We start from the raw sequence: 21,497 nt of genomic DNA, 5'->3' as shown, positions 1-21,497 counted from the left end.
CTTTCCATTAATCCCAGGTCTTCAGATAACCTCAACCAATTGTCACCCAGAAAATGTTTAAATTTACCTATAGCCTGGAAGTCCCTGCTTTGAGTTGTCCCACCTTTCTGAACCAAACCAATGTATTTCTTAAATGTATTTGATTGACATCTCATGCCTTTCTAAAATATATAAAACCAAGCTCTACCCCGACCACCTTGGGGACATGTTCTCAGGACCTCCTGAGGGCTGTGTCATAGGACATGGTCACTCATATTTGGCTCAGAATAAATCTCTTCAGATATTTTACAGAGTTTGACTCTTTTTGTTGACACCAGCAATTACATTTCTGGGGATCAAGTCAGTGTTGGCCAACACGTGGTTGCAAAGCATACCCCAGGATTGTCGTGGCAGCATTATCACAAATGTCTGGCAATAGGAGACTGGTTATGTAAATTATGGTACACTCATATAATGGAATACAGCCTCCCAAAGTGCTGGGATTACAAGTTCAATTTGAATGAGATGTAATGGAATGATCTTCAAAATACACTGAGAGAGAAATTCAGGGTGCTGAAGAGTGTAGCACATCACCACTTGTACTCAAAAGAGAACTATAGACAAAACTCTGTGTGTCTCTACATGCATAGAAGGGTTATGGGATAAAACCCAAGGGCTGTTACAGTGTGTGCTCCTGGGGTGGAGGAGGAGGAGAGCCAGGGCCAGCAAAGAAGTAGACTTTGTGTGCATTGCAGAACCCTTTGTACCGTTCAGTGTTTTGTTTTTATTTTGAGACAGGGTCTTGCTCTGTCACTCAAGATGGAGTGCAGTGGTTTGATCATGGCTCACTGCAAACTCCGCCTCCTGGCCTCAAGAGATCCTCCCACCTCAGCTTCCTGAGTAGCTGGGACTACAGGTGTGTGCTACCACACCCAGCTAATTTTTCTATTTTAGCAGAGACACGGTTTCTCCATGTTGCCTAGTCTTGAACTCCTGAGCCCAAACAATCCACCCACCTTTGCCTCTCAAAGTGCTGGGATTACAGGCATGAGCCCCCACACCTGGCAGATGCTTTATTTTGATTTTTTTTTTTTTTCCAAGTGTGCTAGGTAGAATGGTATTCTTTAAAAACATATGCCCAAGTCCTAACCCCTGGTATCTGTGAATGTGACCTTATTTGGAAATCGGGTCTTTGAGGATTATAGTTAAGATGTAAATTAAGATGAGGTCACACTGCAGTAGGATGGCCCTTAATGCAACATGATGATGTCCTAAGAAGAGGAGGAAAGACACAGACACACACACACACACACACACACACACACACACACAGAGAGAGAAATGCCATTTGATGACAGAGGCTGAGAGGAGGGATGTGTACGCAAGCCAAGGGAGCCAAGACTGGCCGCAGCATCAGATGCTGGAGACACCTCTATTTTGGACTTCTAGCCTCCAGAATTGTCAGAGAATAAATCTGTGTTGTTTTAAGCTACTCAGTTTAATTTGTTATGGCAGCTATGCAAAACTAACATGTACATATGCAAGTTTTTCTTTTCTTTTTTTTTTTTTTTTGAGACATGGTCTTGCTCTGTTGCTAGGCTGGAGTGCAGTGGCTTGATCTCGGCTCACTGCAACCTCCACTTCCCGGGTTCAGGCAGTTCTCCTGCCTCAGCCTCCTGAGTAGCTGGGACTACAGGCATGCACCACCACGCCTGGCTAATTTTTGTATGTTTAGTAGAGATGGAGTTTCACCATGTTGGCCAGGATGGTCTCCATCTCTTGACCTTGTGATCCGCCCGCCTCAACCTCCCAAAGTGCTGGGATTACAGGCATGAGCTATGGCGCCAGGCCTCCTTTTTCAATGAGAAAAACTATTTTATTTTCAAATGAGAGGGGTGAAATAAATAAACGTTCCCATTATGATCACGAGTGAAGGCAGCTGTCTGAAGATGGTGGAATTGTGTACGATTGTCATTTCCTTTGTGTGGTGAGGCATCTGACTCATAACACAAAAACGTGCTATTTTTGTAATCAGAAAAATAAGTACTTAAATGACATTCTAAGACAGCATAAGAAGGGATTTACTCTCTGGGAGTGATCAGATAGAACCTCAAAGAGGATGAAGGGGGAGAAGGATGCTGCATTTTTCCTCTGTTGTATGAACGTAAACATAGGTCATTCAAAATCTCTCTCCATAAGTAAGAATCAGTGATTAGGAAGTAAGGAGACACAACAATGGAAATGAAAAGCAAAAGATATTTAGAAATATCCTTTAATCTTTCTTTCTTTCTTTTTATTTTATTTTATTATTTTTGAGATGGAGTCTCGCTCTGTTGCCCGGGCTGGAGTGCAATGGCACGATCTTGGCTCACTGCAACCTCTGCCTCCTGGGTTTAAGCGATTCTCCTGTTCTCAGCCTCCCAAGTAGCTGGGATACAGGTGTCCACCACCACGCCTGGCTAATTTTTTGTATTTTTAGTAGAGACAAGGTTTCACCATGTTGGCCAGGCTGGTTTCGAACTCCTGACCTCAGATGATCTGCCCACCTTGGCCTCCCAAAGTGCTGGGATTACAGGCATGAGCCATCACACCCGGCCTATCCTTTAATTTTTCAAATGGGACAAAGTCTTGTCCTCACAACCGTGGGAAGAACCTGTGGGCAGAGGCATCACTGTGATGCTTGCATCATCAAAGGAGCCCAGTGACGTCAGCACCAACGGAAGACTCCAGCGCTAGGAGAGCAGTAGACGGCAGCTGGTTCATGACATGACACAGACCAAAAGATATGATGCTTAGAAGATCCCTGTCCTTGTGGAACGTCTTTGGCTATCTCTTTACATCACTCTAACCCAAGGTAAAGGACTTTTAAAGAGGGATCTAGGAAAGTTTGGATGACTGTGGTAAAATCAGGGTTAGGGTCATCCTCTAACCTTGATCTCAGAAAGATATTGACAGACAGGCAGCTCATCAACATACAGCTAGTAGCATGCCCAGGGATGATGTCATGGAGGAGGGCACACTGCTGCAGAGAAGCTGGCCAGATGGGCCTGTCTTAACCCATCCACGTGGCATTTCTAGTGATCTCGAATTTAAAAGGTGGTCAGTTTCCAATTGCAGAGGCACAAGAACTGGGCCCAACTGAAGCCTGCCCAGGATGGGATTATATGAAGAACTGCCCCATAGAAATATAACATGAGCCACGTTTTCCTTCTTTCTCTCTTTTTTTCTTTTTTCTTTTTTCTTTTTTTTTAGATGGAGTCTTGCTCTGTCACCCAGGCTGGAGTGCAGTGGTGCGATCTTGGCTCACTGCAACCTCTGCCTCCCGGGTTCAAGCGATTCTGCTGCCTCAGCCTCCTGAGTAGCTGGGATTACAGGCGTAAGCCACCACACCCGGCTAATTTTTGTATTTTCAGTAGAGATGGGGTCTCACCATGTTGGTCCTGCTGGTCTTGAACTCCTGACCTCATGATCCGCTCCCTTTGACCTCCCAAAGTGCTGAGATTACAGGTGTGAGCCATCGCGCCCAGCCCGTGAGCCACATTTTCAATGTCCAGTTTCCTAGTAGCCACATTACAAACAGTAAGAAGAAACAGGTGAATTAATTTGCATAATTTATTTTTCATTTAACTCACTATTTCCAGACTACAACACCCATACTGTTACCGTTTCACTTGTGATCGATGTGAAGTTATGAGTGAGATGGTAAATTATTTTCTTTCGCACAGTGTTTGACTTTGAGACCCCATGTGTGTTACATACTTGCAGCTCACCTCATTTCACAGCAGCTGCATTTCACACACTCAGGGACCACACGTGGCAAGTGGCTACTTTATGGCTATCAGTGCAGAGCTAAAGCGTCATGTGTGTTAAATTAGTGTTCAAAATTGAAAATCACTGGGAGGCTGAGGTGGGCGGATCACCTGAGGTCAGCAGTTTGAGACCAGCCTGGCCAACATGATGAAACCCCGTCTCCACTACAAATACAAAAATTAGCTGGATGTGGTGGCTGAGGCAGGAGAATCGTTTGAACCCAGGAGGCAGAGGTTGCAGTGAGCCAAGATTGTGCCACTGCACTCCGGCCTGGGAGACAGAATGAGACTCCATCTCAAAAAAAAGTGAAAATCAGAGAATCAGAGACCTGCATTTTGTGTGGACACACAGCCCAGTGGCGTGTTCCCGATGGGCTTGTAAACCAAATCCCACATAAAGCCTCCAACACAAGCTCAGGCACTGGAGAGAGTCCAGACTTCCATCTTAAAGTCTAATGCCTTTAATTTAGACTTCATTCCCTGTTTACAAGATCTACCTTTGAGAGCACTTGTAAATTTTTAGACTGGCATAATCTTGGAACAAATTATTCATCTTACTATCTTAGTGAGGAAGAAAGAATAAAAAGTCGACTTTGGGGGCAGAATACATTCTCCTAGGTCAAGATGACTTCCTCACCAAGACCTTGTTCTATTTTCACAGCCCTGCAGTGGAGAGATTTATTGCGTTTCTTTTATGCAATCAGGGCAGACTTCAGTGTGAACACGGGGAGAGACAGAGTGCATGTGCACCTGGCCCATGGGGAACAGTCAGCCCCAGGCACTTGAAGGAGAACAGATGCTTCCCTAACTCAAGTCGCTGACTCCTGACAGCTGAACATTCTAGAAGCAACCTCTAAGGTTGGTGTCCAATGCCCATACATTAACCCATTGTTAGATGATGACAAATATGTCATTTTTTATTGCTTAAAATCTAATTTTTTCTCCCTTTTTCCCTAGGAGAGAATGAATTCTAAAAGAATGCTGTTATTGGTTTTATTTGCTTTTTCACTGATGCTGGCTGAGCGTTATTTCAGGTAAATGTAAAATATTGATGAATCATGATCTTTAGTGATTGGCAGAGGTGGTTTTTAATTTAATTAAATTAATTTATTTAATTTTTGAGACAGGGTCTTACTCTGTTGCCCTGGCTGGAGTGCAGTGGTGCCATATTAGCTCACTGCAGCCTTGACCTCCCAGGCTCAAGTGATCCTCCCGCCTCAGCCTCCTGAGTAGCTGGGACTACAGGCACATGTCACCACACACAACTAATTTTTGGATTTTTTTTGTAGAGACCTATGTTGTCCAGGCTGGCAGAGATAATCTAAACTGCTGAGTTTTGTCCAAAGATATCAATACTACTCTCTAAATAAATCAGAAGTTACTTTCTCTTTGTGGGACAAAGGAAAATATATGTATTTTAATTCTTTCATTGTTAAACATTCAACAATTATTTATAGAGTGCCTTCTAGGTGCCAGGCTGTATTCTAGGTGCTGGGGATGCAGTGATAACGAAAGTGCCTGTCCTCAGGGAGCTTTCATTCTATTTGGAGAAGGTAGATAATAAATACACATAAAAGACAATGCCAGGGATATAATATTTTGTAAAACAAGCATAATAAAAAATAAAGGTGAGAGTGCCATTTTAGATGAATCATAAACTATCTCAAGTTTCCATCTTTGTGTTTAATATAAATAAGACTAAAGGTTCCATCTTTGTGTTTAATGTAAACAAGACTAAAGTCAACCTATTTCTATACATATAGAAACATGTGTACTAGAGGACACATCTGTAAACCTGCTGGTATGGTTTGGCTCTTTCTGCACCGAAATCTCAACTTGAATTTTATCTCCCAGAATTCCCACGTGTTGTGGGAGGGACCTGGGGGAGGTAATTGAATCATGAGGGCTGGTCTTTCCCATGCTATTCTCATGATAGTGAATAAGTCTCACGAGATCTGATGGGTTTATCAGAGGTTTCCACTTTTCCACCTTTCTCATTTTCTCTTGCTGCTGTCATGGAAGACATGCCATTTGCCTCTCACCATGATTCTGAGGCCTTCCTAGCCATGTGGAACTGTAAGTCCAATTAAACCTCTTTTTCTTCCCAGTCTTGGGTATGTCTTTATCAGCAGTGTGAAAACAGACTAATACATCTGCTAATATTTTCCCATCTAGAAAAACTCAAATTCTAGTTTTTTCCATACCACTCCTCACGGTCTTCTTCATAAGCAGTGCAGTGTTTCCAGAGGCTATTTGAACAGCAGTAGTATCATGAGAGATAATGGTTTTTAAAAACGAAAGCTTTGTACAACATGTATCTGGTAAGGGACTTGTACCCAAAATATGCAAAGAGCTCTTAAAATTCAACAATAAGGAAACACCTAAATTTAAAAATTAAATATTGACATTTAAAACATTTAAAAATGAGCAAAAGAACTGAATAGAATCTCACAAGAGAAGATATACAGATGGGAAATAAGCAAACACCAAGATGCTGAGTCTCATTTGTCATCAGGGAATTGCAATGAAAACAAGGAGATACCATTACACGCCCATCAGAACAGCTAACACCCAAAAATCTAAAATGTGAAAACCAGCTTCTGGTGAGGAAGTGGAAGGACAGGAACTCTCATTCATTGCTGATGGGAATGCAAAATGTTACAGGTACTGTGGAAGACAGTGTAGCAGTTCCTTAGAAAGCTAGATAGAGCTTTACCATGCCACAGAGCAGCTGTGCTCCTAGGCATTTAGCCAACTGATTAAAAAACTTATGTCCACACAAACCCTGCACAAGATGTTTATAGAAACTCTATTCATAAATGCCTCAAACCACTAACATACTAGATGCCCTTCAGCAGGTGGATGATAAACAAGCTGTGGTTCACGAAGTGCTCCAAACCAGAAACAAACAAGACGCCTGTCAATAGGAGAAGGATAAACATGCTGTGGCTCATCCGTGCAATGGAATAACACCCAACAGTAAAAAGAAATGAACTGGCCGGGTGCAGTGGCTCATGCCTGTAATCCCAGCACTTTGGGAAGCTGAGGCAGGCAGATCACCTGAGGCCGGGAGTTTGAGACCAGCCTGACCAACATGGAGAAACCCAATCTCTACTATAAATACAAAATTAGCTGGGCGTGGTGGTACATGCCTATAATCCCAGCTACTCGGGAGGCTGAGGCAGATGAATCACTTGAACCCGGGAGGCAGAGTTTGCGGTGAGCCGAGATCATGCCATTGCACTCCAGCCTGGGCAACAAGAGCGAAACTCGATCCCCCCGGCCCCCACCAAAAAAAAAAAAAAAAAAAAAGGAAAAGAAATGAGCTATCAAGCTGTTAGAAGACATGGAGGAACCCTAAATACATATTGCTAAGTGCAAAAAGCCCATATGAAAAGGCTGCATGCTGTGTAATTCTTATGTGACATTCTGGAAAAGGCAAAACTATATTGGCAGGAAAAAGATCAGTGGTTGCCATGGGGTGGAGGTGGGGGAGGGGATGAATAGGTGAAGCACAAAGGAATTTTGGGGGGCAGTGAAACTGTTCTGTATGACAGTGTGACCATGGACACATGTAACTTTGCATTTGAAAAAAAACCCACAGGATGTTACAGCATGAAGAGTGAAATTAACATATGTAAATTTAAAAAATTAGCTAGGAGGTTCGAGGTATCCTAGGAAGCAATGCAGACTGTGAGAACATAATCTACATCCCAAATGTACAGAACAAGCCCACTGGAAGGGGTCAGGGAAAAAGCTGCTGACCTAAAATAACTTGGGAATGAGTGGAGTTTTTTTTGTTTTGTTTTGTTTGGAGACAGAGTCTCACTCTGTCACCCAGGCTGGAGTGCAATGGTGCGATCTTGACTCACCACAACCTCTGCCTCCTGGGTTCAAGTGATTCTCCTGCCTCAGCCTCCCGAGTAGCTGGGACTACAGGCACATGCCACCACACATGGCTAATTTTTTATTTTTAGTAGATATGGGGTTTCACCATGTTGGCCAGGCTGGTCTCAAACTCCTGACCTCAGGTGATCTGCCTGCCTTGGCCTCCCAAAATGCTGGGATTACAGGTGTGAGCCATGGTGCCCAGCTGGGAATGAGTGAAGTTTAAAAGTAAAGGCAATAGAAACTGCACATGAGCACTGTGTTTGGGTTGATAAAGGTTTTTTTCCCACAGGAGAATGAGTTGACAATTCTGCTGCTGCTATACATGTATATTTGAATCAATTAAATAAATGGATGAGGCATGGAGAACAGGTTTCTTGCTGTTGGAGGGAACTTCATAGATAAGCAAGAGAGGGGGCCGCAGTGATCCGGGTGGGAATGGATTGAAGCTGGAGACCTCAGCATGAACTCACGTTTACCTTACTATGAACAGAGATGTTTACATGTCAACATGTTTGAAGATATGTGGAGATACATACAGATTAGTGTCTATTTCCTTGCTCTGTTAACTGAGAGGGCCTTGGAGCAAGGACACCCCAGAAGCAATGAGCACACCTGGTACCCAGATCTTGGTTTCTAGCACCATTCTCCAGGAAAGCAGCAGATCGTGGTTTCTAGCACCATTTTCCAGGAAAGCAGCAGATCTTGGTTTCTAGCACCATTCTCCAAGAAAGCAACCAAGGCTTCTTGGAGAAGTGGGTGGTTCTAGATTCCAGCAGGAGATTTTCAAGATGAGCCCAGAGCATCTCATAGTGCCAGGAAGGTTGGAAGGGATTTTTTACAAATTCTGTATTGAAGGGAGTATGTCACTTAAATAGGACATGGGAGCTAACTGGGAGAGCTCCTGATGGCCAAAGCTGAAGCCATTTGAGCAAGAAAAGAAAGTAACATTGAATTATAACCCAAAGTATGAAACGAACTTCCACAAATTCATACTGATGTAAATGAATGATTGGAGGAACAAAAAGAAGGAAGAAAGGAAGGAAGACAGGTTGGCTGGATGTTGGAAGGACAGAAGGAAGGAAGAAGGGAGAAGAGACAAATTTCCCATATGCAGAAGAATTCCAAATCACATCTGTAGATTCTCCACTACCAACAACACAGAACCTGATGCTCCAGTCCTGAAGTGTGGGTTGCGCGCAGAGCTTCCTTATAAAGAAAATGGGGAGAAAGAGCAGTCTTTGCGTGGAGAAACCTGAAAACAGAACCCTAGCCAGGCGGGCAAGGTCAGCATCACCGGGAGGCATGATGGGGTCTGAGAGGCGGCTGCAGTCAAGAGGATCCTGTGCAGACAGGAGGCTGAGTGGAGTGTGGCATGCTGGGTGGGATCCAGACAGGAGGCTGAGTGGAGTGTGGCATGCTGGGTGGGATCCTGAAAAAAAAAGAGACATTAGGGGAAAACAAGAAAATCCAACCAAAGTATGGACTCTTGTTAACAATAGAACATCAGTGTTGCTTCGTGAATTGGAACAAAAGTACCCTACTAAAGCAAGATGTTAATAATAGTGGAAACTGGGTGAGTGCAGGGGATTCCGCATGCTAGCTTTAGAATGTTTTTGTAAAGCTGAATCTTCTCTAAAAATAAAGCTGATTGAAACAAAAAAGGGGAAATAAAGTAAAAATAAATCATGCAAAAAAAAAAAAAAAAGGAAAGGAAAAACAAGGCCAGGCGTGGTGGCTCATGCCTGTAATTCCAACACTTTGGGAGGCAGAGGCAGGCTGATCACTTGAGGTCAGGAGTTCAAGACCAGCTGGCTGACATGGCAAAACCCTGTCTCTACTAAAAATACAAAAATTAGCAGGGTATGGTGGTGGGCACCTGTAATCCCAGCTACTGGGGAGGCTGAGGCAGGAGAATAGCTTGAATCTGGGAGGCGGAGGTTGCAGTGAGCTGAAATCGCACCACTGCACTCCAGCCTGGGAGACAGAGTGAGACTCTGTCTCAAAAAGCAAAACAAAATGACCACCCCCACTGCTTTGGTGCCACGTATTTTGTGTCATTTGTCCTCCTGGAGGATTGTACCTTAATGAAAAGGATGCATGGCCAGTTATAAAGAGTTTCAGATGATCTGTTTGAGGATAATGACGGGGTAATCTTCAGCAGAAAGGGGACAGGGACCCACATGCTAATCCATGGCACGGATTCTGCCATCTACCCCAGAACCACAGCCAGGGGCCTGGCATGTAGGAGGTGCTCACTCATTATTTGGTAAGAAATGCGTAAATAAATGGATCTTGATTCTAGATATTTTGTTGTTGAAATTGCAATGGGTCTTTGTTCAAATTTGAAACTTAAATAATTTTTTTTTGTTTATTTAAAGAATAAGGAGTTATTCACTGGTTGGGTTGATCCATTTAGGAAATAAACATACAGGATGCTCAGTTACATTTGAATTACAGATAAACAATGAATCGTTTTTTAGCAGAAGTATGTCCCATGCAATAGTTACAATAAAAATTTATTCATTGCTTATCTTAAACTGAATAGATGTCCTGTGTTTCGTCTGGCAAACCTCTCTATAGAAAAGGAATCTCAGGCCAGGTGCAGTGGCTCGTGTCTGTAGTCCCAGCACTTTGGGAGGCTGAGGCAGGCAGATCACCTGAAGTCAGGAGTTCGAGATCAGCCTGGCCCTGTCTCTACTAAAATACAAAGAAAAAAAATTAGCCGGGCGTGGCAGTGGGCACCTGTAATCTGAGCTACTCGGGAGGCTGAGGCAGGAGAATTGCTTGAACCTAGGAGGCAGAGGTTGCAGTGAGCTGAGATCATGCCACTGCACTCCAGCCTGGGAGACAGAGCAAGACTCCCTCTCAAAATAAAAATAAAAATAAAAATATTAAATAGAAAAGGCATCTCAACTGGTGAGAATGTTTGTTGTCTAAATATTCCACAAACTGCAAAGCAAGGCTGGAGGGGGTCAACTGGGTCCTAATGGCGAAAGAGGCAGGGGAAACAGTAAACCACTGTCTGCGTATGTGTAGGCTGGTGTGTATGTAATGCACGTGTGTGTGTGCTTGCATGTGTGTTTGCATGTGTGTGTGGTGAGCTTGAGGATTTGGGGGTTAGTTACAGAAAGGACAGGACAGGCTGGGCATGGTGGCTCATGCCTGTAATCCCAGCACTTTGGGAGGCTGAGGCCGGTGGATCATTTGAGATCAGGAGTTTGAGACCTTCCTGGCCAACATGGTGAAACCCCATCTCTACTAAAAACACAAAAAATAGCTGGGTGTGGGGCATGTGCCTGTAATCTCAGCTACTGGGTGTGCTGAGGCAAGAGAATCACTTGAACCCAAGAGGTGGAGGTTGCAGTGAGCTAAGATTGCGCCACTGCACTCCAGACTGGGCTACAGAGCAAGACTCTGCCTTGAAAAAAAAAAAATCTCTGTCGAGGGTGATTTTTTTTCCTTAGGTTACAATAACCCTCTTCAGCCAAGGTTGTTCTCTGCTCTGGTCATTCTGCAGGGCCCCAGAAATTAATAAGACCAGCACGATCAAAGAATGGGGACTTTTTATTAAGTTCCCCCTTTGTCGTTTCATGTTTTTGATGAAGTCTGGCATGAACAGTTTGGATTTTGATGAATCTACCCCTGTGGAATCCAATCATGGAATGTCTGCAGCCAAGGATACTCATGATAATGCCAGAAAGGGAGACGGTCTTGAAGTCATTTATTTTACTTAAAAATATCCCAGGGTTACTATCCTAGGCAACACATGGAGACCCTGTCTCTACAAATAATGTAAATGTTAGCCGGGCGTGGTGGCACACCCCTGTGGGCCCAGCTACCTGGGAGGCTGAGATGGGAGGATTGCTTGAGCCCAGGAGGTTGAGGCTGCAGTGAGCTGTGATGATGCCACTGCACTCCAGCCTGGGCGACAGAGTGAGAGCCTGTCTCAGAAAACAAACAAACAAAATTCCTCCCAGGGTTATGAAACAGAGGTTGCCTAATAAGCTTGCTAATTGAATAATTAGCTTAAAAGCACAATTACACTCTAGATGAATACAGTGTTGAAATGCAAAGGGAGGTAGCTTGTGCCTGTGGTCCCAGATACTTTGGAGGTGGAGGTGGGAGGATGGCTTGAGCTCAGGGGTTTGAGGCTGTAGTGAGCTATGATCATGCAAGTGGGAACGCATCTCTTAAAATAAATAACAAAATAAATGCAAACAGAATCAAAGATGAACTTCTGGATGCCTCCTCCCCACCTCTTTACAACATATAGCAAAGCCACTTATGTTTGGTAAATAAATTAATTAAATCTATGTTTTTGTCTGAATATACATTCTTTTAGCTGATCTGTTCATCTCCTTTTATTAAAAAAAGTCTTCCTCCCAACACCCATACTCTTTCCTGACATTCTGCCTTTGGCCATGACCTCCTTTCCCTACATCTCTTTCCTAGACCAGTTCATACCCTTCCCCACCCAGCTGAGATATCTCTTCTCCAGGAGGCTTCCCCGACTCTGATTTGGGTTGACACATGTTGATGAAACGCCAAACAGGGCCTGCCCATCACAGGCTCGATAAACATTGAACAGGCTCCTTGTAATCACTTGATTTTCTCTTTGTACCCAGGAATCGCCAAGTAGAAGAACTTCGGCTCTCAGACTGGTTTCATCCTAGGTAAGAACAAAAATGCCTGTTTACGTGCACACACAAACAACATACTTCAATTTGAAGTAACAGGTTTTTCTTCCCCAGTCACCAAATTCAGCTCTCCTGGGAGGTTTCCAGAATTGGAGTTTTATTTTTGAGGCTCTTATAAACAAACCAGGGTCTGTTGATCAAGAACCAGGCGATGATGGTGGTCACGAAGAAGCAGACGCTCTCTACCTGGCTTAGCTTTCCTGGTTTATGCAGTGCGAGAAAGTCTCTTCGGAACCAGCTTGAAAATGCCCTGATGACGCTGCTTGACTTTGGTGGCAGCATTCAGGGGCAGCCTCATCCTTTGTAAAGTGTATGTAGTTTCAACTTTGTGTTGTGTTCCTATGTAGCTTTGGGGTTATTTACAGTTTGGGGGCTGTTGTAGGCAAAGTTCTGGTGACTAAATGTAACTCTTTTTTTTTTTTACACAGATATATGACTTCCTGTGTGAGACACATTTCTAAAATGAAGTTATTAGGCCAAAGAATGCAGACATTTAAAATTTTTGATGTAAATTTTAAATTGCTAAATTTACTTTTAATAATGGTACCATTTTATCTTCTTGTCTACAGTGCATAAACTAAAGTATTACTAGCTTTTTCATGTTTGGCAAAGCTGCTAGTTAAGGCATCTCAATTCAATTTGCATTTCTGTAATTGTTTGAGTATCTTTTTTTTTTTTTTTGTAGAGACAGAGTTTTGCTCTTGTTGCCCAGGCTGGAGTGCAATGGTGTGATCTTAGTTCACTGCAACCTCTGCCTTCTGGGTTCAAGTGATTCTCCTGCCTCAGCCTCCTGAGTAGCTGGGATTACAGGTGCCTGCCACCACACCTGGCTAATTTTTGTATTTTTAGTAGAGACAGGGTTTCATCATGTTGGCCAGGCTGGTCTTGAACTCCTGACCACAGGTGATCCACCTGCCTCGGCCTCCCGAGTATCTTTTTATATGTTTACCATTCATTCATATTTCATCTTTTGTGTAGTCTTTTTTTTTTTTTTTTTTTTTTTTTTTTGAGACAGAGTCTCGCTCTGTTGCCCAGGCTGGGGTGCAGTGGCATGATCTCGGCTCACTGCAAGCTCTGCCTGCCGGGTTCACACCATTCTCCTGCCTCAGCCTCCCGAGTAGCTGGGACTACAGGTGCCTGCCACCACGCCTGGCTGATTTTTTTGTATTTTTAGTAGAGACAGCGTTTCACCGTGTTAGCCAGGATGGTCTCGATCTCCTGACCTCGTGATCCACCCTCCTTAGCCTCCCAAAGTGCTGGGATTACAGGTGTGAGCCACCATGCCTGGCCAAAATTACATGACATGTAGAAAATAAAATGTCAAGTTTTATTACATTTTGTAAATGGGTAAAACACTCCAATTAAAAAAGGCAGAGATTGTTAGAATGTATAAAAACATATTTATATGCCATCTACAAGAGACATTTTAGATTCAAAGATGCAAATTAGTTTAACTAAAAGAATTGAAAAGTGTATACCATAAAAACAGTAACCAAAAGAGAGCCAAAGTGACTCTATACAAATATCAGACAAAATAGACAAAGACAAAAATTGTTACTAGAGAAAAAAAATGGAGCATTTTATAATGACAAAAGGATCAATCCATCAATAAGATACAACAAATATATAAACATTTGCATCTAATAACAGTCCTAAAACACATGAAGCAAAAACTGACAGAATTGAAGGGAGAAACTGACAATTCAACAAGAATAGCTGGAGACTTCAGTACTTCACTTCCAATAAGAGACAGAACAACTAATCAACAAGGAAATAGAAGCCTTAAAAATACGACAAACTAGGCCTCACAAACATCTATAGAACCACCTAACAAGGGAAGAGTATATATTCTCAAGCACACATGAGACATTCCCCAGAATAAGCCATATGTTGCACAATAAAATCTCAGTAAATTCAAACGATTGAAGTCATACAAAGTATGTTCTTTGATCATTTTTTCTAAATTCTAAAATTAAAAATCAATAACAGAAAGTAATTTGGGTAATTTATAGATGTGTGGAAATTTAACAGTTCACTCCTAAATAATCAAAAAAGAATCACAAGGGAAATTAAAAAATTTTTAAGGTGATTGAAAATAAAAACACTACATGCCAAACTTATGGGATGTGGCAAAAGCAGTGCTTACTGAGAAATTTATAGCTATAAATGCCTACATTAAAATGAAAGATCTCAAGTCAATAACCTGCTAATTTTTAAATTTTTTTGTAGAGATGAGGTCTTGCTGTGTTGACCAGGCTGGTCTTAAACTTTATACATTAAGGAAAATTTATACATTAAGAAAATCAGAAAAGAAGAACAAAATAATACTAAAGCAAGCACAGGAAAAAAAGAGGAGCAAATCAATTAAATAGAAAATAGAAGAATAATAGAGAAATTAACAAAACCACAATTGGTTTTTTGAAAAGACAAACAAATTTGCCAAAAGTGTAACTTGATTGACCTAGCTAAAAAGGGAGAACTGAAATTACTAGAATTAGGAGTGAAAGAGGGGACATGACCACCAACCCCCAGAAATAATAAGGATTATAAGGGAATACTGTGATTAATTGTATGCTAACAAATTAAATAACCTATATGAAATGAAGAAATTCCTAGAAAGACTAAAGAAAGGGAAAATTTGATTAGAGCTATAATAAGTAAATACATTCAATTAGTAATAAAATCTTTCTACAAAGAAAAGCCCAGAAATACAAAATGTCATTGGTAAACTATGTCAAATGCTAAAGAAGAATTAATATCAATCTTTCACAAACTCTTCAAAATATTAAAAGAGAAAGGAATATTTTTCAACTCATTCTAGACCAGTATTACCCTGATATCAAAACCAGACAAAAGTATCACAAGAAAACTACAGACCAATATCCCATATGAATTTAAATGCAAAACTTTTCAGCAAAATACTATTATAGAAAACTGAATCCAGCAACATATAAAAAAGGATTATACACCATAAACTACATAGTGGGATTTATTCCAGGAATGCCAGGTTGGTTCAATGTATGAAAATTGATTAATGTAATACACTGTATTAATAGAATACAGAATATAAAAACCACAGGATCATCTCAATAGATGCAGAAAAAGCATTGGACAAAATTCAATACTTAAAAAAAAATAAGTACCCAACAAACTAGAAATGGAAGGGAATTTCCTCAACCTGATGAGTCAAAAGTACAACAACAATAAAAATAGGTAAAGTGGACTTCATCAAAACTAAAAACTTTCATGAATCAAAGAACATTATCAAGAAAATGGAAAGACAATCCACAGAACAGGAAAAACATTTGCAATTCATGTATCTGATAAGGGCCTAATATCCAGAATATATAAATAATTCTTATAATTAAACAACAAAATGACAAATAGTAATTTAAAATGGGCAAAGGATCTGAATAGCCATTTCTCCAAAGAAGATATACTAATGGCCAATAAGCACATGAAAAGATGCTCAACATTATTAGTCATCAGGGAAATGCAAATTAAGGTCACAATGAGATAGCACTTCACACTCTATGATGCATAAAGTTGTGTAAAGTAGGATGGCTGGAATAAAAAAGATAAAAGTGTTGGTAAGGATATGGAGAAATTTGAAATTTCATATACTCTTTTGGTGGGAATATAAAATGGTGCAGCCTTTGTGGAAGACAGTTTGTCAGTTCCTCAAAAAGTTAACCATAGAATTACCATATGACCCAACAATTCTACCTCTAGATATATACCCAAGAGAATTAAAAATCTATCTTCACACAAAAACTCACATATGAATTTTAATAGCAGTATTATTCATAATAGCCAGAAAGTGTAAATAACTCAAATGTTCATCAACTAATGAATGTATAAACAAACGTGGTCTAGCCATCCAATGGAATATTATTCAGCCATATTTCCAGAACAGGCAAATCTACAGAGACAGAAAGTAGATGAGTTGTTGCAGGGATTGTAGGGAGAAGGGAATGGGGAGTGACTGCTTTTGGTTAGTGATATATCAAAGTATTTCATTTTCTTTGGAGAAACTGTAAATAGCATTGTGTTTTAAATATTACTTTCTGCATGTTCATTGTTCATAGTAATGAGATTAATTTTTTAATGTGTTGATCTTGTATCTTGAAACTTTGCTGAGTTCACTTGTTATTTCTAGGAGATTTTGTTTTTTTTTTAGATTCCTTAGGATTTTCTATGTAGACAATTATGTAATCTGCAAATAGGGATGGTGTTGTTTTTTTCCTTCCCAATCTGATGGCTTTTATTTCATTTTCTTGCCTTATTGCAGTGGCTAGAACTGCTATCACTATGTTGGAACTGCCACGTTCCTCACTGTAGGGAGAAAGCATTCAGTCTTTCACTATGAAGTGTGTGAGCTGTAGGGTATTTGTAGATGTTCTTTGTCAAGTTGAGGGGATTCCCCTCTATTACTTTTTTTTTCTGGGAGCTTTTATCATGAATGGACATTGAACTTTGTAGGGTGCATTTTCCTGAGTTGAGCATGTGATTGATCTTCTCTAGCTTTCGATATGGTGGTTTACATTCATTGATTTTCAGATGTTGAATAGCCTATCTTAAATCCTGCTGTTGTCTTGTTGTATTGAAGGCAAATCGGATGGCTCTCTCCCTTGTTGGACTCATCTCTCATTTCTGCTGGATTGCACTGGTGGGCCTAAAGCATGAGGGAGAAGCTGAAAAAAGGACATCCCCAGAAACTTGTAGGAAAAGGGGAGAGAGAAAAAGAAAGCAGAGAAGGAGGGGAAAATAAAGGCATTGTGTAAGGGAGGTGATCTCCTGCCTCCCATCCTGGCGTCAGTGAATGATTGGAGAGTGTTCTGACTCCGGGCTGCCTAATTTTGAGCTGCAGTCAGAGCTCGGAAAAGGCAGCTCCTGGGTTCAAAGGCAGGTGGTTGGGGGAGCAACGCACAAACCCAGGAGCCAGGTGGGCTGGGTGTGGCATCCCGACCCCCACGTGTTAACTGTGCAGTGTCAGGCAACTTACTCAACCGTGTGTGCCTCTGGTTCCCCACGTCGAGATCGGGGTGGTGGCACTCGCTGCATAGGGCTTTGCAAGGATGAACCCAGTGGGATAATGCACTCAAACACGGAGCTGGGTGCGCAGTCGGTGCTCTCTAAGCATTAGGCACTACTGCTCGGCACCTGCTGCCGGCGCCTCAGTAAAGCACTCCCTGTTTAACTTGGTTCTTGTTCCACAGAAAACGCCCTGATGTTATAACGAAAACAGACTGGCTCGCTCCCATCCTATGGGAAGGGACTTTTGACAGGCGGGTCCTGGAAAAACATTACAGAAGGCGGAATATCACTGTGGGCCTGGCCGTCTTTGCTACTGGCAGGTAGGTGCCACTCACCTTTGCCCTTTTTTATTTTGGGAAAATGTGGATCAGCATTCACAAGCCTTTAACCTCCAAAGAGCCAACCATAATTAAGCATAATTAATGATAACAATAGCCACGATTTCTGGGAGAAACAAATTCACCTGTCCAAACCCAAAGAGTGGACTCAGACCTGGAGAACAGTGAAAGTGAGACTTTTAGTGACAGTCTTGCAAGATCGGATGTCTGATGGGCAGGCACACCCAGCACAGTTTCAACTGCAACTTATCCCCTAGTGCACAGGTCCCTCCCCTAGTTCCTCACAGGCTGAGTACTGTGGGGGGGGTAGGGGGGGTCACAATCTTCCCAGACGTCGCCTATTGGTTGTTGGGCTGCGGCTTTAGGTGTTTTCTTTAGGGTGGTCTTGCTGCATTTTGTTGCAGCCCACAATGCATTGCAATCCTAGTGAGCTCAGGGGCTCTTCAAGTATCTGACTTATGACCTAAGTAGCTGAGCAGGCTGATAAGAAGAGACAAAGCAAGCTATTTTGCAGACTAGTAAAGTTTTATCTTAGACTAAATTTTTTGGTTTGGGTGAGGGCAACTAAGGCAGGAGGCCGACAAGCAGGCATTGGCTATTTAAGTGGGGGCCTAGTATATCCTGTTTCTTTTGTAGTTTGCTGACCTAAGCCGATTTAAGGCCCTTTGTCTTGGAGATGGTCTACTGTAGACATGATTTCCTTCCATTTCTGGCTGTCCTGTACAAAGGTGTGCTGGCTTTCTCTGTCGATGGCCAAGTCGTTAACACCAGTGGGAACCTTTTGACTCATACCCATTTAGCTCCTGCTCCCTTTCTTCACAACAGCCATTCCAAAACATGGTGGCTTTTCTCAGGCCCTCCGGGTCAGGACATTTCCTTCCCACTCACCAACTCAGCTGAAGCTGTGGGCCCGACTCCTCCACGCTTGTACATCCCGAGTTCCTTAGCATCAGAGACACCCATGTTAGTGCATTCAGCCACCTCTTCTCCTGATCATGTTTAGAAAAGTAAGTGTCGGCCGGGCACGGTGTCTTATGCCTGTAATCCCAGCACTTTGGGAGGCCGAGGTGGGTGGATCACCTGAGGTCAGGAGTTCAAGACCAGCCTGGCCAACATGGTGAAACACCATCTCTACTAAAAATACAAAAAAAAAATTACCCGGGCGTGGTGGCGCGCACCTGTAATCCCAGCTACTTGGGAGGCTGAGGCAGGAGAATTGCTTGAACCCGGGAGGTGGAGGTTGCAGTGAGCCAAGATCACGCCACTGCACTCCAGCCTGGGCATCAGAGCGAGACTCCATCTCAAAAAAAAAAAAAAAAAAAGAAAAGAAAAAAGAGAAAAGTAAGTTTCTTTCCCAGTGTGTGTTTCCTAGGTTTGCAGAGGAGTACCTGAGGCCGTTCCTACACTCCGCAAATAAGCACTTCATGACAGGCTACCGAGTGATCTTCTACATCATGGTGGACGCCTTCTTCAAGCTGCCTGACATAGAGCCCAGTCCTCTTCGAACGTTCAAATTATTTAAAGTGGCCACCGAGAGGTGGTGGCTCGACGGCCCCCTGGTGCATGTGAAGAGCCTGGGTGAACACATCACCAGTCACATCCAGGATGAGGTGGACTTGCTCTTCAGCATGGCTGCCAACCAGGTCTTCCAGAACGAGTTCGGGGTGGAGACCCTGGGCCCGTTGGTGGCCCAGCTCCACGCCTGGTGGTATTTCAGAAACACCAAGAACTTCCCTTACGAGAGGAGGCCGACCTCAGCAGCTTGCATCCCGTTTGGACAGGGGGATTTCTATTATGGCAGCTTGATGGTTGGTGGCACACCCCATAATATTTTAGACTTCATCAAAGAATATCTGAACGGAGTTATTCATGACATCAAAAATGGACTCAATAGCACCTATGAAAAGCACCTTAACAAGTATTTTTACCTCAATAAACCCACCAAGCTGTTATCACCAGAATACAGCTGGGATCTTGCATTTTCTCCTCCTCCACAGATCCAATACGTCAAGGTCGCACATGATTCCCAGAGGAAATTATGAATTATGCCATTAGGTTTATGACGAATAAATGAATCACGGCAATTTCTTATAAATGAGGGAAGTCTTAAAACCTTCCATTTTTTAGAGACATACAAATTTACATCCTTCCCAAATAAATGTTTCTTTTTGCCATTTTGAGCCATCTTATTTGGCTAATGTAGGATAAAGAATAAAAGGATAATTACTTAATGTTAATACACAGTAATGTTATTATCTATGTATTGTAGACAATGTGAAAATACATTTGACATAGAATGAATATTTTTAATGGAGAGAGACTCTAGTTGAGAAAAAACATTCATAAAAGGGAAAAGTAGTTCACACAAAGGAAAAAATAAATGCCAGGCCACTCACTGAGAAGTCACTGTGTTTTTCCACGCTGGGATATGTGTGGCTTGTGGTCAACCTTGCCTATTGTCTCAGTCTGTCTGGTGTGTGATTCGACACAGGTGAGCTAGAGGAATCCAGCCAAAGCCACGTCTTACTATTATGGTTTCAAAATGAGATATTCAGTTCCTTTTGTTAAAAAGCTATAGGTATTGGTTGTGGTAGCTCATGCCTGTAATCCCAGCACTTTGGGAGGCCGAGGCAGGCGGATCACCTGAGGTCAGGAGTTTGAGACCAGCCAGACTTGCTAACATGGTGAAACCCCATCTCTACTAAAAATACAAAAAAGTAGCTGGGTGTGGTGGCGCATGCCTGTAATCCCAGCTACTCAGGAGGCTGAGACAGGAGAATCGCTTGAACCTGGGAGGTAGAGGTTGTAGTGAGCCAAGATTGAGCCATTGCACTCCAGCCTGGGTGGCAAGAGTGAAACTCCATCTCAAAAAAAAAATCTGTAGGTATTTTATTTTTTTAAAAAAGATATTTACTGAGCTCAGTGGTAAAGATGCTCTGCCAGACGCAGACAGGGATAGAAAAGAGTTTGGAACACCTGTGTCCCTGGCAGCCCACACTCTGGCAGAGGTTGAGGCTGTGTGCTAGGAGTGCATGTTCAGGGTGCTAAAAGTGACAAGGAAGACGGTCACCTGAGCTCTGTGGTGGTCAGGGAGCCAGCATCTCCACCAGACGCTTTGTGTGTCACACAGGGAGAGTGTTCCTGAGTCCGTGGGCAGTGGCAGCTGTGAACAGCTTTAGTAAGTGTCATGGCCCACCTCATTACTATGCTGCACCCCATTACTATGCTGAGGTCCTAACTCCGTACCTCAGAATGTGACTGTGTCTGGGGATAGGGCCGTTAAAGAGGTCATTAGGGTAAAATGAGGTCGCTGAGGTGGGCCCTAATCCCACAGGACTGGTGTCCTTATTAAGAGATGAGGACACAGACACACAGAGGGACGACCGTGAGGACACAGGGAGAAGAGGCGTCTGCAAGCTGAGGATTGAGGCCTCAGGAGGAGCCAGCCCTGTAACACCTGATCTTGAACTTGCAGCCTGCAGGACTCCGAGGACGCACGTTGCTGTTGTTGACGCTGCCCAGCCCAGTCAGTCGTACTCTGTTACGGAGGCCTGAGCAAACTAATCCGGGAGGTGTCCCAAAAATAACAGCAGTTCAAACACCAGATTGCAAGGAGCGCTGACCTCCGTTTCCTGGGATGGAAGATGGAGGCTGAGAAAAGCCTCCCTGGGTTCAGAATGAGACCTGGGGCTACCACCTCAGGGTCCCCTTTGTTATGTCACCCAGCCTCCCCCTCATGCACAGTT

At 42.8% G+C, this 21,497-nt stretch overlaps 1 protein-coding gene across 3 annotated transcripts; it reads left to right on the top strand.

Moving 5' to 3' along the window:
• The first annotated feature begins 2,674 nt into the window (after window positions 1-2,674).
• On the top strand, window positions 2,675-19,988 carry GLT6D1 (glycosyltransferase 6 domain containing 1). 3 transcript variants are annotated; one of them, XM_054520892.2, is made up of 6 exons: window positions 2,675-2,833; window positions 4,493-4,646; window positions 4,746-4,822; window positions 12,305-12,352; window positions 17,596-17,733; window positions 19,124-19,988. In XM_054520892.2, the coding sequence occupies exons 3-6, from the start codon at window positions 4,752-4,754 to the stop codon at window positions 19,791-19,793; spliced, it is 927 nt and encodes a 308-aa protein (XP_054376867.2). In that variant the 5' UTR covers window positions 2,675-2,833; window positions 4,493-4,646; window positions 4,746-4,751; the 3' UTR covers window positions 19,794-19,988. The 3 variants fall into 3 exon arrangements, with proteins under 3 accessions (XP_054376867.2, XP_002820420.3, XP_054376868.2); XM_002820374.3 differs by having other exon boundaries at window positions 4,450-4,646; XM_054520893.2 differs by lacking the exon at window positions 4,493-4,646.
• Window positions 19,989-21,497: the final 1,509 nt, after the last annotated feature.

Source organism: Pongo abelii, chromosome 13 (genome assembly GCF_028885655.2).
Source record: "Pongo abelii isolate AG06213 chromosome 13, NHGRI_mPonAbe1-v2.0_pri, whole genome shotgun sequence".
Taxonomy (NCBI): Eukaryota; Metazoa; Chordata; class Mammalia; order Primates; family Hominidae; genus Pongo; species Pongo abelii.
The sequence above is the reverse complement of the archived record's forward strand: the minus strand, read 5'-3'. Positions and strand labels throughout refer to the sequence as shown.